We start from the raw sequence: 14,272 nt of genomic DNA, 5'->3' as shown, positions 1-14,272 counted from the left end.
TGAACAATACGCTTTCAGCCCCGCTAATAAATAATGTTCATTGTTTATCAATCTTGGAGTTTACATGATTAAAATGCCTTTTCGGAGATTTCAGAGAGAAGATTCTTTCATTTCATTTATTATATTAATTTAATTTATGGCCTTTTTCAAAATAAGATATTTTCCTAAGGGAGTGGAGGAGATGGAAGTGGCGTCCTCTATTTTGTCTCGACAGTCGACAGAAGAACGGATTGGGATTCGGTTAACTCTTTCCTTACTGCCTACTCTTAGCGGTGGTAATCCCAATCCCTACTTTTAAAAGGGATTACCGCCGCTGCTGTTTGTGTAGGGATTGGGATTCGGTTAACTCTCTCTTTACTGCCTATTCTTAGCGGTGGTAATTCCAATCCCTACTTTTAAAAGGGATTACGGAAGATGAACGGTATTTTCCTCTCAATTGTCAAGATAATTATAAAAGTAGTGTGGGGATTAAAAATATTGTAATAGCGGATTTTAACAAAAAATTAGCGGAAAGAGTCTTTGTCTCATGGTCATAATACAGGGGGTTTTATCGCAAAATAAAGTACAGGGGGCTTTTATCACAGACCCTATAGTACAGGGGAGTCTTTATAATTTACCCTTTAAAATATTAAAAATAAGGGCCGTTAATCGATGTTGGTCCCCCAAGTGAATCCCCGTGAGATTCTCGGATAGCATTAGCACATCTAAGGAAATCATTACCGAACGCATCCTTAATTCAGTAATCACCATGTTTTCCTCAGTTTCGATAATCCAAACCGGTGTAAACTTCTGAATGGTAAGCTTCGGCAGTGGATCTCAAACATTATTCTATTAGTAAACATAAGCAAACCCAACAAAAAAGAGTTAGTAAAGACTAACGAGGGAGGAAGGGGGAAAATGAAAAAAGAAAGACGCATCATATGACAAACTTTTGGTGCTTTGAAGTATGTAGGGGCAATACCCCTTTTCATACAAATCTTATAACTCTTAGCCAGATATTGACGACTCCTTGGCAGATTGAAATTAAGCATGTTAAAATAAGTTGGCAAATATAAACAACAATTATGTAATCAAGCAGGGTTTCTCATAGGAAACTCAACCATGGAAGGCCGCAGTTGTAGAACTTGCTGACGGTTTTGACCAAGAAAAGAATCCCAGCAAAATTTTGAGCCCATTACTTATTGTGGCTAAATAAAAATCTTGATATGCCAGAACCTACGTAAACTGGCAAATCACAAAATCAAAAAAGTCAGTGGTACACCTTCAAATGTCAAGCAGCAGCCTGCGAGGATCCTCCACAACATCCTTGATACGGCGCAAGAAGAAAACTGCCTCTCTTCCATCAATCAGCCTATGATCATAGGTCAATGCAATGTACATCATTGGCCTTGGAACAATGTTGCCATCTACAACCATTGGACGGGTCACTATTGAGTGCATGCCCAGGATTGCTGACTGCAAAATAGTGATGATTATGAGATTTTCCTTCCGATTGAAAGGGAAAGCACGAGAGATTTATAACTTGGCTGAGTATTTAGTTAAATTTTTCATGAAAATAACTTGAAAAAAAATATATATATACACTACAAAATGGGGGGAGTTGAAATAAGGAGACATTCATCAACCAGTCAGGAAGAGGGGGGCATACCTGTGGGGGATTGATAATTGGGGTACTCAAAAGGCTTCCATAGACACCTCCATTAGATATTGTAAATGAGCCCCCAGCCATCTCATCAATTGATATGGTGCCATCATTAGCCTTCCTTGCTAGGGTATTGATCTCTTTCTCTATCTCAGCAAAGTTCATTTTATCTGCATTACGGATGACTGGAACAACAAGACCCTTGATAGCACAAAGACAAAAGTAAATCAGTATATTTAACAACCCAAGATTACATTTTTATAGAGTACGAAATTCAGAAGAGAATCCAACAGCATGATCTCAACAAAGTGCAACCAAAATTCTCTAGGGAAACTAAGCTCAGAAATTCTGCCAAGGATGAAGAAAAGAGCTGCACATAAAATATAATGACAAAAAAAAATTCTTCAGCACATTATTCTTTTGACAGGTCATGTTGATGGAGTTTAAGAATTTTTTTATTCTCTAAATTATCCTTTTTCTGGGGGGAGGGGGAGGGGGAGGGTCTTGACTCTTGAGATCCATTTAGAAGTTGAATCATTCTTTCAGCAACCCTGTCCTCAAATTCGAATTACTGTTGAATTCCAAATTATACCAAGGCAATCAGCTCATACATATTTATAGTTAGTTTGTATAGCGGATGTGTTATGCTTTCCAATATACCCATTGTATCTAGGTTGAACATTTAATCCTCTGAGATTCCAAGGTTAACCACTTGACCAGCTAAATTGGTGGTAGAAAGGGTTCTTTGTATTTAGCGACTTCGACATGTAATCATACACAAAAGACAAATCAGAATCCATGTTCACAAGAGTTCAGCAAAAGTTTTAGTACTGGGCTTGGGACCAGCAGTGTAAGACAAGCTCACACCGGTGGAGTTGGGATAAGGGCTTGGATGATATGATAATGACATGTAATCATACACAAATAGGAAGTACTCCTTGCAACCCCCATTCCCTTTTTCTTTCCTGAAACTTTTCCTTTTCCTTGTTTTTACAAGCTTTAATTAAAAAAAAAAAAAAAAAAAAAAGATTACAAAGGATTGACTGATTATCTAGTCAACCAAATAGATACTTGCCTAACAGCTAGTTGACCAATCTGAGATTTTAGGTTTTAACTAATTCGGCACACCAAGTAATGATTTTATTTGCGGTAGTCATTTTTCATATTCTATCATATGTTTTACTGGTAATCTGTAGCCTTCATTAGCATATGTATCCACGTCTGGTTATATTACACCAAAGTTGAAAACATGATAAATATGCAATCAAAACAACTAACACCAGACTCACCACCTTCATTAGCATATGTATGTATTGCAAACTAGCTATTGTTTAGAGGCCAACTATAGTCTAGACAACATCTCTACCAAAACAACTATTCACCACCTTGACTAATATATATGCACTCTGATACTGAGAAGTGGGAAAATCATCCATCAATACCAGTGATTATAGACCCAAATCCCATTTTTAGAACAATAATATCTATTATTGTACAATCGACCAATTTTGAATGTCAATCTGATAAATATGGACCTCTCGTCAATTATCATAAACCTAGAGTTAATAGTGAAACAGATCAATGAAGAATGCATCAAAATCATACAGCAACTACAACAATGAGTTATTGACAAACCTTAGGAGTACCAACAGCAATACTGATATCAATATAATCCCTATATATGATATCATCCCCATCAATGACTGCATTGATTATTGGCTGATTCTGAAGCCCACTGACAGCAGCCTGGAACAAAAATTGAAAACCTAAACAATCAAAGAAATATATAGAACTATAGATACAAACACTATACAATGTTCCTTATGCGCATAAGAAGTTCAAATTTCATTTTCTGTTATTTACATACTTTCAAAAATCCTGACATAAGTCCTAGCTTCACACCATGCTTTTCCACAAAGGCATCTTTATAATCAGAACGAAGCTTCATCAGGTTGGTCCTGTATTATCACAAATCAATGTAGAAACATGCATCATCATATGTTTTAGTTAAATTAATAAAATAGGATTTACAGGCTAACACCAAGTCAAAGAGGCAGAAATGGTTAGTCCAGATTCAAAGTAAAAAAAAAAAAAAACCTACAATTCATCATAGTAAACTTACATATCAACTTCATTGAATGTAGTCAGCATTGCAAATGTGTTCTGAGAGTCTTTCAAACGTGTTGCAACCCGTTTCCTAAGCCTTGTCATAGGAACCTGCAATCATGGTAAGTTGTCAAACAGTAAAGCAATATAAGCAGAATATCCTTGTTAAAAGGTAGATTTCTTTGCCAAATGCCCCCTTTAAGTCATAAGATTCATAACCAAAAATTACTTTGGGCTCCCTGATATTAAAGTTTCTTCCATTTCACCACCCTTACATTTGAAAATGTCAGGAGCAGTACAACTATCACCCACCTAATGGAGACCATGACCATTTTGAGCTGGCTCGAAATTCCTCTTGGATGTGCCATTAAATCCTAATTTTTGTTTGTACAATAATTATTTGGTTGATCTATTAGAATCATTTGCACATATTGTGAGTTTAAGTTTTGCTTGAACTTAATATATTATGTAGTTTTAACTCAAGCCTATAGAACAATCTCGTTGCATGTTATTTTGTCTATTAACCTTAGTTTCTTGGATTTGTTTGATGGTTTGAAACAAGATGATAATCTAGAAAGGTGTGGGACAAAAAGGAATTCAGCTCTTGTAGAAGCTCCAAACCCTATGGGGCCCTTGTAGAAGCTCCAAACCCTATGGGGCCTAACAAGAGTGCTATCACAGTCCCCATAGCTGTCTCTAAAGATTCCTAATCTAAAATTCCCTAGGTTACCCATGTTGCACCCATCAAAGTTAAGAATTAATTGATTCAATGCTGGCTTAGTTTGTTTAAAAGTTGGGCATAGAAGATGAGGATTTTGCCAAAATCTGCCAACATCTAATAAGCCATCCTTTAAGAACTGTAACAAAGATCTCTGGAGCTTTGATCCAATAAACCACATTAATCACAATGCTATCAATAATGGCCTCCTTGTGCAGATGCTTCTCTTTGAAGTTCCATGCATTCCCTTCTACCCAATTGAACCAAAGAATGGAGCCCTTGTGCACCTCCACATAATCTTAGGTTTTTTACCTCTTTTCCTGTTTAGATTGAAAAACAAAAAAAAAAGGTCTTGAAAAGGTATCCACATCTCAGGGTGGGAACCACCTATGGCCAAAGAAAGCCAAAAAACAATCCCCAAATAAATGAAAGAATAAGGGCAGGAGATTAGCAGTTGGAAATATGGAATGTAGATACCCGTTTCCATTACAAAGAAAGCATTTGAGGAAAGAAATATACTAAGGACTCTCCATTTGCAAAGTTTCACAAGTATCAATGTTCAAATGATATACCTCCCAACACAATGCCCTTCCCTTGGGTGAGACCAGACCAAACCAAATTGATCTAAATGGAAAAGCCTACAAAGAAGGAGATCGAGAGTTCACAGAATTCAAGAGGAACGAACAAGAAAAAGAATGCTAATCAAACTTTCCTCTCCTGTTCCTACATATCAGTCATATGAAACCATATCTTTCTTCTACTTGAAACCACATGTAACCTCCTAATTATATATTAGATCCAACTTCATTCTTCTTTGCACCAAGAGAAGGAAATTTATGTGGATTGTGGAGATATGGACGAGAAGCTATACTTTGGAGTGTTTGTAATGGGAAAAAAAAAAATCTTGAATTTTCAACAAGAAAAATGAGGTTACCAGTGGATATTCACTTTGGATATATTCAAGGGTGTTCCTTTGGATAGCATCCCACAAGATTGTGGGTGCTACTCATGTTACTTAGAAGAGAGCTATTCAAGAATGAACTGTACAGTGATTTAAAAGGTGTGCCTAGGCACATTTTAGGGTATGCACCTAATAAATATCTTCTTAAAAGGCAATTAAAATTATAAAATCATTATTTTTGTGTGAGAATTAAGAATTTAAGACCCTAACATGGACTTGTTTGGGCTTGCCTTGAGGGTCTTCGTACAGAGGTGGCTCGTAAAATCAGGATTACAATATATTTTACATCACATTAACTACTTGAAGTAATGAAATTGAGGGAGGGAGGAAAAAAAAGAGATTGTGGATTTTACATGCTTGAAAATGTTTTATATCTTTGATTTTATTTTTAAATTTTCATTTGAATATGCTTTACATGTTATGTTTATGTATTTTAATTTTAGATAATAGGTTTTTTAAAACATTTATTTTAAAATTTAAGTTTATTTTTTATTAATATTCTATTTTTTTGGCATTTTTGTGTTTTTGTGCCTTGCTTCAAAAAGGCATGTACCTCGCCTTGCACTTCGGGCACAAATTGCCCCTTGTGCTTTTAAAACACTGGAACTGCACCACCATTTAACTTTGATGACAAACCTCTAGAAACCCAATGCCCTCAGGTTGGTGGGGATCTTCACATATCTTCCCCTTCCCTATTGGAAAATGTACCTTAGCTAGAGATGAATCAATAGCACCATGCAAGGCCTCAAACTAGCTGTAGTATCTAGGACAGAACAGAAACTGAAAGGGACTGACATATTGCTATTGACTGAATGTCTTCTGCAAAAAAATGGTATAATGGGTGTGCAGATTGTACACAGAGAAGCAAAGACACTGGCTCTTCCTTGAAGAGCTCATTCAAGTGGATTCCAATATCAACCAATGCTTTTAGGTTATTCTCCATAAAGCAATGGGGTTGAGAGATCATATTTACAATGGGGGGTACCAGACCCTGGGGCAGAATTGTAGAAATGTGTGCTTTTTCTTTTTATTTGTTTCTTCAGCCCCAGCTGTTCTCATAAACCAATGATGTTTCTTCCTGATATTCGGTCATCCTGATTACAGAGTTTCTCCTGCTCAGATGGTTTTAATACAAAGTTCTTTTTTATGAACAATGGTTTTAATATAACATTTACCATTATTCATCAAAACATCACTGATTTGCAGTCATCTCAGTTTTATGCTTTGGCATCAATATTTTGCAAGTGGCTCAACTATTCTTACTTCTTTATTTCACAAATAAGAATGTTATTTCAAGGCAAAACACCCAAGCAGCAGTGTTATGTATTGACATCAACAATTTAAAAACAGATCAAGTCTTTTATTTTATCATTAAGGGAAGTATTGAGAATATACAGAATATTAGAAGGATGTACAAAACACCCACAGGTAAGCTAGAACATCCAGCCTACAAATTAATCCCATTACATGACTGCCCAAAATAACTTTTCCCTAGTCACCCCTTGTTTAGTTAAGGCATCAGCCAGCCCATTTGCCAACCTAGAAATCCATTGGACTGCTACTTCCATACTTCTGATTAGCCACTTGATTTCTTTAATCTCTTGTCTGAAATATTGCATCTTTAATTCGCAATTCTTCAGCCAGTTTACTACCACATGTGAATCTCCTTCCATCACAACTCTTGTGAGATTCAACTCCATTGCCGATCGTAGAGCCTGCAGCAAAGCCATCAACTCTGCCCTCAAGGAAATTCCACTTCCTATTGGGCCTCAGAAAAGTGCAAGAACATCGCCATTTTCATTTCTAAAGACACCCTACACCAGAGGGTCCCTGATTTCACATGCTGCTAACCCCCACTCACATTACAATGAAGGCAAACATGCAGAGATAAACATCAATTAGGTTTCCTCCTTTTTTATCAATAATTAGGTTTCCTCCTTTGAAAGGCATTACAAGTGTTAATCTTCTCCAGGAACATCTCCCAATAAAATACCATGGCCTTCTGCAGGGAGGGGGGTACAGATAGAAGCAAAGAAAGAAGCACAAAAAAAAAAGAAATCAAAGAGGTGGGCAGTCCAAATGTGAGTATCTAGCAAGAGTTGTCCAAAAAGACCCCTTCAAAACTATAACAAGCGAATAGCAAGGGTAGTTTCCGGTTTACAAAGACCTCTTCTAAAGCCAAAGTCCAGTCCACCCCATAATTAGAGGACAAAGGAAAAAACCTCAAGACAGTCCTAGTCCAACCCTATACTAGAGGATCAAGCGTTCTTATTCATTCTCAACCATCTAGATCTACAAGAATCAAAGAATTTATTTTTGATAAATCAAAGAATATTATTTTAAAACAAACCATCCATCTTCCTTCCTTTATGGATTTCAAAAATCTCAAGTGGAACTTCAAATGCTTGTCCATGCTAAACATGTAGTACTCTAAATTTATGAAGTTTAATCAAATCTAGAAATGTTGCATTTTTGTTTTATGAACATATTGTAGTTCAAAAGTATTTCACACTTTCAGCCATCTAGATCTGCAAGAACCAAAGAATACTATTCTGAAACAAACTATCCATCTTCCCTCCTTTATGGATTTGAAAAATCTCAAGAGGAACCTCAAATAGTTTAACATGTTTCTTGGGAGATAACTCATCACCTTTCTTCTGTATTCTTTTTTCTCTTTTATAAAATTTTCTTTTTATTATCAAAAAAAAACTTTATGAAGTTTAATCAAATCTAGAGATATTGATTTTTTTTTTTTGTTTTATGAACATATTGTAGTTCAGAAGTATTTAACACCTTGTTCTATGGACCTGCAAGGATGGTGAATGGATGAGTTGTGCATGAAGATCTGTAAAAGGAGATTCACCGTTTTCTTACAAACATGTCAACTTTTCTAATTTCAGAATTTTGCTCCCAAAGCTTATGGCTGGTCTGGGTATGCTATTTCTAGAATCTTTATAACTCATCCTCCTGTACAATGTTAGAACTTAGAAGCATCAATTCGGCATAAAGAAGAATCTGAAATCATAGAACAGCAAAGTTTCGTGGAGAGAGAAAAGGAACATGAAAAAAAAGGGTTCCATCACAGGTGAAGGAGGTTTGCATATCTCTGTATCAAGGAGTGACAGTTCTGACATTAAAAAGATGTTCAAGGAACTTATTTAGAGCCTAGAAATTATTGATGATATGGATTTTGCCTTTCTATGTGATACCAATTACATGGTGTTAGGGTTTTTCGGTAGGTAACGTGTAAGCTTTGTATTGAAATGGAGGTTGAGCTTCTCTCAAAAAGAAACATTTACATCTGGCGAAAGGTAGTATAGTATATTGTACCCCTGAAATTGCTTTTGTGTGAGATTTTTATCAAATTTTACTTAAATTGAACTAATAAAATATTACTTATATTGCAAAATCCTCCCTTATAATCCATCCACTGCCATTGATTAAAAAAAGTGATGATATGTGAAGCCTTCAAACCCCTTATGTGTGTTGGTCCAAAAGATGAGAAGCCTTTCCATCTTCCTAATCACTGTTTCTTTGTTGGACACATTTCCATAAAAGATTTTGTTGATGCATTCAGATCAAACCACAAAGCATAATGCCAGAGGTATCAAAGAAACAACACTGATTGTCCAGCACCATTCCTTTAGATAGAAAATGATTGATGGTAAGGATTTTATGGTATTTAACACACGGTATTTAAAAAAGAGGAAATTCCTTGCAATATAAAAAAAAATTGAGACACTGACAGTGAACATCAATAAACTTCCACAAGAAAGCAGTCATGGGTTTTTTTCTAATAAATTATGGTGCAATATACAGGAAATTACCAGAATATTTATTTTTGTAAATAAGAAAAAAAAAAGTCAAGAGACTTACACGTCTTTCCCTTTCCTTCGGAGGAAGCTGAGGCTCTGTAGCTGAGGCTTTTGGCGGTGATGATGGTGGAGGTGGTGGAGAAGATGTTTTAGGCTTCTCCTTGACAGCAGAAGTTTCTACTTTAGGCTCTTGCTTGGCCACACTCTCCTTTCCAGGAGGACATGGTTTAGAAGCCTCCTTATCAGATTTCTCCTCTGATGGAGCAGCGTGTATAGCACCTTCACCAGACTTTGAAATAACAGCAATCTTAGTTCCCGGTTCCACAGTGTCACCTTCCTTAGCTACAAACTGCCAATAATGAACAAAGAAATTAATCAAATACATTCAATACATTACCTGACTTATATTAAAAAGCAGAAGAGAATGTTGCAAGCTTTCATCCAAGACATTATTCATGGTTAATGATATTTTACCTTTTGGATGACTCCAGCTTCCGGACTGGCAACATCTATGGTCACCTGATCATAAACAGACAATTAAAGAACATAAATATTTGTTTTGGTCATGGCCATCAACAAATTTTCAGTATTATGACATTCCAGTCACGATTCACAAACATTAATAGCATATCATTATTACATCATTTAGGATGCATTGCATCATGATAAATACCTTATCAGTTTCCACTTGAGCAATTGGCTCATCAACTTTTACACTATCACCAGGTTCTGCTCTCAGATATATCAGAGACAATGAGTTCCCAAACCAAAAAGAAAATTATGTATACATACATGCACAGACTCAATTATATTACAGTAGTGCAGAGTAATACTTCTTATTTCTTAAGGCTCAAAAAAAGAAACAATACAATTGTTAATAAAACATACTCTTCAAAAATTTTGCTAGTGTGCCATCGGTGATAGATTCACCCATGAAAGGAACAACTGCATCAACCAGGTCACCTTCATAAAGAAAGAAACGTGTAAGATAGCATTGCTCTGAGAATAAAGATGCCAAAATGGAGAAACAGAATATCCATATGTGTGTAACAGATTGATAGATTGACTGTGTATATGAATAGGCATACGTGCATGAATAGATATATGTGTGCATGCATGCATTTTAGTGTATTTGTGAATGAGTATCTTTGAATGCAAGCATGAATTTATGAGCAAATTCAACAAGGCACAAGTCGCACCATTATCTGAAGAAAATGATCTACTCCATATTTGAATTGGACTGCTTGGTTGTGTAAATGAAATAAATTCCCTGCATATTTGCCATGAAAACATTTGTGAGAAAAAGTCCAAGGAATAGATGTACAAAGGAACAGAATTAATTCCTATAAAACACATATTCCTTTTTCAGTACAATTTCATTGTTTTTCTTGATTTAAATGCATGAACATTAATAATTGTTCCACAGCAGAAAGAGAAAAGTTACAGAGGTAGCTGATAAAGGACTGTACTACTAAAAAAACTATTTTCATATCAATACTAGGAAGGTTATTGATTGCAAACATGGGAGCACATTACTAACCTTACAGGCTTTGATTTAACTGAACCACCTGCAATGACATGAAAATTATAACCAAGTTACTACAAAGGTATAGAAGATCACATCAGTAACCAACAAAAAAAAAAAAAGTTATTAATTACCAAGCAGAATACAGTGAGTGAAGTTCTGAACTTGTTTCGGTCCTCTGCTAAGTAGTGATGCCTGTGAAAAAATGTTGGTAAAATCGAAGCTTAGAAATGGATCACAACAAAGAAAGCTTAACTTTAAAATTAGAATAATTGTGCAAGATGGTCCCAGGGAATGAGGGGTAAATCAAGAAAACTATCATGCATTAAGCTATAAAACTTCCAATAAAGGAGTAAAGAATTGAGGAAAATAGATCCACAGGACCACAGCACATCAAAGAGGGAAAAGAAATGGAGTCACGGTGTCATATATGTCTTGTCATTAAAAGGAATTTATACTTTATAATCCATGGTTGTTCATTGAAAAATTTATACAAACAGAGATAATGGGTTCTTAAAACTTGTACCAGAAAAAAAGGTTTCTTACAAAAACAAGTAGAGGTTAGTTTTCTTAACATGGAAGAACGGGTAGCAGGTAGCTCACTGTCTCTTTCATGTTATCACTTTATTTAGTTAACCTTATGATCAAACCAGCCCCTCAAAATATTAATAATAATGGAAGAGAGAGAAAGACATGGAATGACTAAATAAATAAAAACTATAGAATAGAGTCTGGATCTCCTCCCCATTCCAACATGATCTGCGTCCGCACATCTCACCATAAGACTGGGACCCACCATGTATGAGATTTGCATACACTGACCATGTTGAAACGTGTTTAACAGTTTTTTGTTGGGAGGAGATCCAAACTCTATAGAATACCGTTTCTGAATGAAGGGCTATCTTTCAAAAAATTGAAGGACTGAGGTTTGTTTTCTGGACACAATGAATAGGAGGAGGAAAAGGAGGAGAATGACTATGACAATAATAGCAATATAATGATTATTGATGGATTGTCTTAAAATATAGAATTGACAGTCCCATGAACGTGGTTCAGTTGAAAAGCTACCATTTACCGAAACCCAAGTTAATATTATCTATGAAACACAGGATTGCCCATTTATTATTCATCAATCATCATGGGAACAAAATGCCGAACATAATAACACCCCATCAACGCGAGGATCGAATTATATGTTAAGAACATTTTCTAAAACATTTGTGTATTAAAAAAAAAAAAAAAGCTTGAGCATATTCTAACATTCATAAATGCAAGCTAAAACCAGATGAGGAGAAAATGATAAGTAGATGGAGAAAAGAATAACAAATCTCACGCCATAAGTACCTTCTGTCCTGCAGTCGAGTAACTTCTTGCTGCAGACACGGCAGGTCGAATCCTCTGCAATGGCTGCCCTAAAATCTGAGATAAAAGGAGACGAGCCAACATGAAACAATTTTATCAAAAGTCAGCTCCCTTAAGCTCAAGCCAAAATACAACTACGAATATATAAAATAACCAATGGATAACAGAAAAGGTTTAGGTTTTACCGAAGCAGACGACCCACAACAAGCAACTTTTCGCCTAATAATCCCCCACATCATTCCTTTGTTCCCTAGAATATGGCCTAATCATCAAGAATACATAAGAACATTCTTAAACCCATCCATTGTATTGCATTTATAAAGCGGGAAAAGAAAATATCATAAAAGTAAAATAAAGTTTTAATATCTAAAGGTGTTTTAATTAATCTAACGATAAACCGATATTCGGTCCAGGAAGGAAGGAACGCATATTTCGACCATTTAGAGCTAACAGTAGCTCCATGAGGGATGAAGGATCGATCTAGTGTTTTTTTTTTCTTTTTTGGAAACTCATGAGGAATTTAAGATTAACGAGAAATAAAGAAGTTTCTATTAATTGCAGAAATGATCTCATAATAACAACAGACTGAAGAAAATTCACGAGAACCCTGAGAAATGAAAAAAGGAGGACGGAAATCAATAAAAAGAAAATAAAAAATAATTTATTAATCTTCCATTGAAATGGATCTGAAAAAGTAAAAGAGAAGAAAATAAGAGGGAGAGAATGAACCTGTTGAAGAAAACGATGAACTGCCCAGGAAAGTAATTGGAATGCAGAGAAAGAAGAGGAACGAGTTGAATAGTGGACGCAGGCACGCAGCGCAAGTGAGCAACTTTATTAATTTGCGGGGAACGATCTGGGCACATCACATTTTGATAACAGGACATCCGTAGTGAAAAAGACAAACAAATCCTTTCGAGTTAATGTATCATATATGGTGTGCCCCGTTCATCAAAATGGGATGTGCCAAGATCATCACCTTGTTTACCACCTATTGGCTATTGTAGCTAGCCACTAGCCTATACGTACATACATGTATACAGTACAAGAATATTCTTTTTCCCTGAAAATTTGAAGGGAAGTAGGGATTTCATTGCCTTCCTCCTATCAAAGAGAAAGAGCTCTATCGTCGGATCTGCATCTACCTAAGGAATATGTCCTATGTTGGGGTTCATCTCGGCCGTGATTGCACTGCGTCGATGTCAACACTAAGGACAACCCGAGATTGCGGTTCACCCACTCTGAAAAAACTAGACCCAGCCTGTAATCTGGTACGGACCATACAAAGAACGATTCCCGTTCTCATTTTTCAAGCCTTCAAAATGGAATATATGGCTTTTCTTCCTTTCGTCATTTCTTCTTTCTACTTTTGGTCCAACATTCGGTAATGAAATTCTTCGTGCCAATGTGTCATACGGTATCTGGGCAAATTATCCAACATTTGATAGGCATGGCTTTTAGGACTCTCCAACTCTCAAGATACGATGACTAGAAGTTGGAACCGGAATTAGAAGACGGATGGATAAAAGGTGAATTCTGAAGTTGAGGTGACCCTTTTCATCTAATTCTAATGCACTTCGGGTTGGGTTGGTTGCGTAATGTCCTTGTCCAAACCCGATCCGATTTTAAATACTTCAATTTTCATCCAAGTATCCAACGGCTCAATCCAAAATGATTTTCTTTGGTATGAAATCAAAAAAAAATGAATTGACTCGCGGTGCGGAGTTCGAGTCGAGAATTAGTGCGGGCCTTAATCGAGTCTTTTGATTGTTTTGTGGAAGCTTCTAAACAGTCGATAAAAGTCATAAAATAGTGGTGCACGTGAGGAAAAAAAAAAATAGAGACAGGAAAGAAAGGAGCGAAGAAAATGGAACGTGTGAATGGGGTGAGGTGCGCAAACGCTCGCATAATTACATAAAAAGAATTGAGATGGGATGAGAAAGGATGAAATGAAAAAGGAAATTTTATTTTTTCAATCCTGTTATCTGTGTTTATATTTAGTTGCTGAAATTAGCTATCAAATCTGCTTCTCAACATAGACAGATATTCACTACATGCTTCAATATGTATCATTTTTAACTGAGAAACAATCCATGAAAAAAAGGATCTTTTACTAATCAATAATCAATTTAGTGATTATGAA

At 35.9% G+C, this 14,272-nt stretch overlaps 1 protein-coding gene across 1 annotated transcript; it reads right to left on the bottom strand.

The window, feature by feature from the left end:
• Window positions 1-898: 898 nt before the first annotated feature.
• Window positions 899-12,968, bottom strand: LOC104596619 (dihydrolipoyllysine-residue succinyltransferase component of 2-oxoglutarate dehydrogenase complex 1, mitochondrial-like). The gene is made up of 15 exons (XM_010257885.2): window positions 12,859-12,968; window positions 12,315-12,391; window positions 12,112-12,186; window positions 10,902-10,962; window positions 10,783-10,810; window positions 10,442-10,512; window positions 10,131-10,205; window positions 9,916-9,971; window positions 9,717-9,761; window positions 9,304-9,591; window positions 3,765-3,859; window positions 3,510-3,600; window positions 3,278-3,388; window positions 1,649-1,843; window positions 899-1,455 (listed from the first exon to the last, which is right to left on the bottom strand). Exons 2-15 carry the CDS (start codon window positions 12,366-12,368, stop codon window positions 1,264-1,266), a joined length of 1,437 nt encoding a protein of 478 aa, XP_010256187.1. The 5' UTR covers window positions 12,369-12,391; window positions 12,859-12,968; the 3' UTR covers window positions 899-1,263.
• Between the last annotated feature and the right edge of the window lie 1,304 nt (window positions 12,969-14,272).

Source organism: Nelumbo nucifera, chromosome 1, assembly GCF_055504915.1.
Source record: "Nelumbo nucifera cultivar China Antique chromosome 1, China Antique-T2T, whole genome shotgun sequence".
In the NCBI taxonomy this organism is placed as follows: Eukaryota; Viridiplantae; Streptophyta; class Magnoliopsida; order Proteales; family Nelumbonaceae; genus Nelumbo; species Nelumbo nucifera.
The sequence above is the reverse complement of the archived record's forward strand: the minus strand, read 5'-3'. Positions and strand labels throughout refer to the sequence as shown.

Coding starts and splice junctions, on each gene's coding strand:
- LOC104596619 (XM_010257885.2), bottom strand. CDS start 12,368: ATGATGTGGGGGATTATTAGGCGAAAAGTTGCTTGTTGTGGGTCGTCT. Junction 10,963..12,111: donor ACTCGACTGCAGGACAGAAG/GTACTTATGGCG, acceptor ATTTTTTCACAG/GCATCACTACTTAGCAGAGG. Junction 9,592..9,716: donor AAGCTGGAGTCATCCAAAAG/GTAAAATATCAT, acceptor CATTATTGGCAG/TTTGTAGCTAAGGAAGGTGA.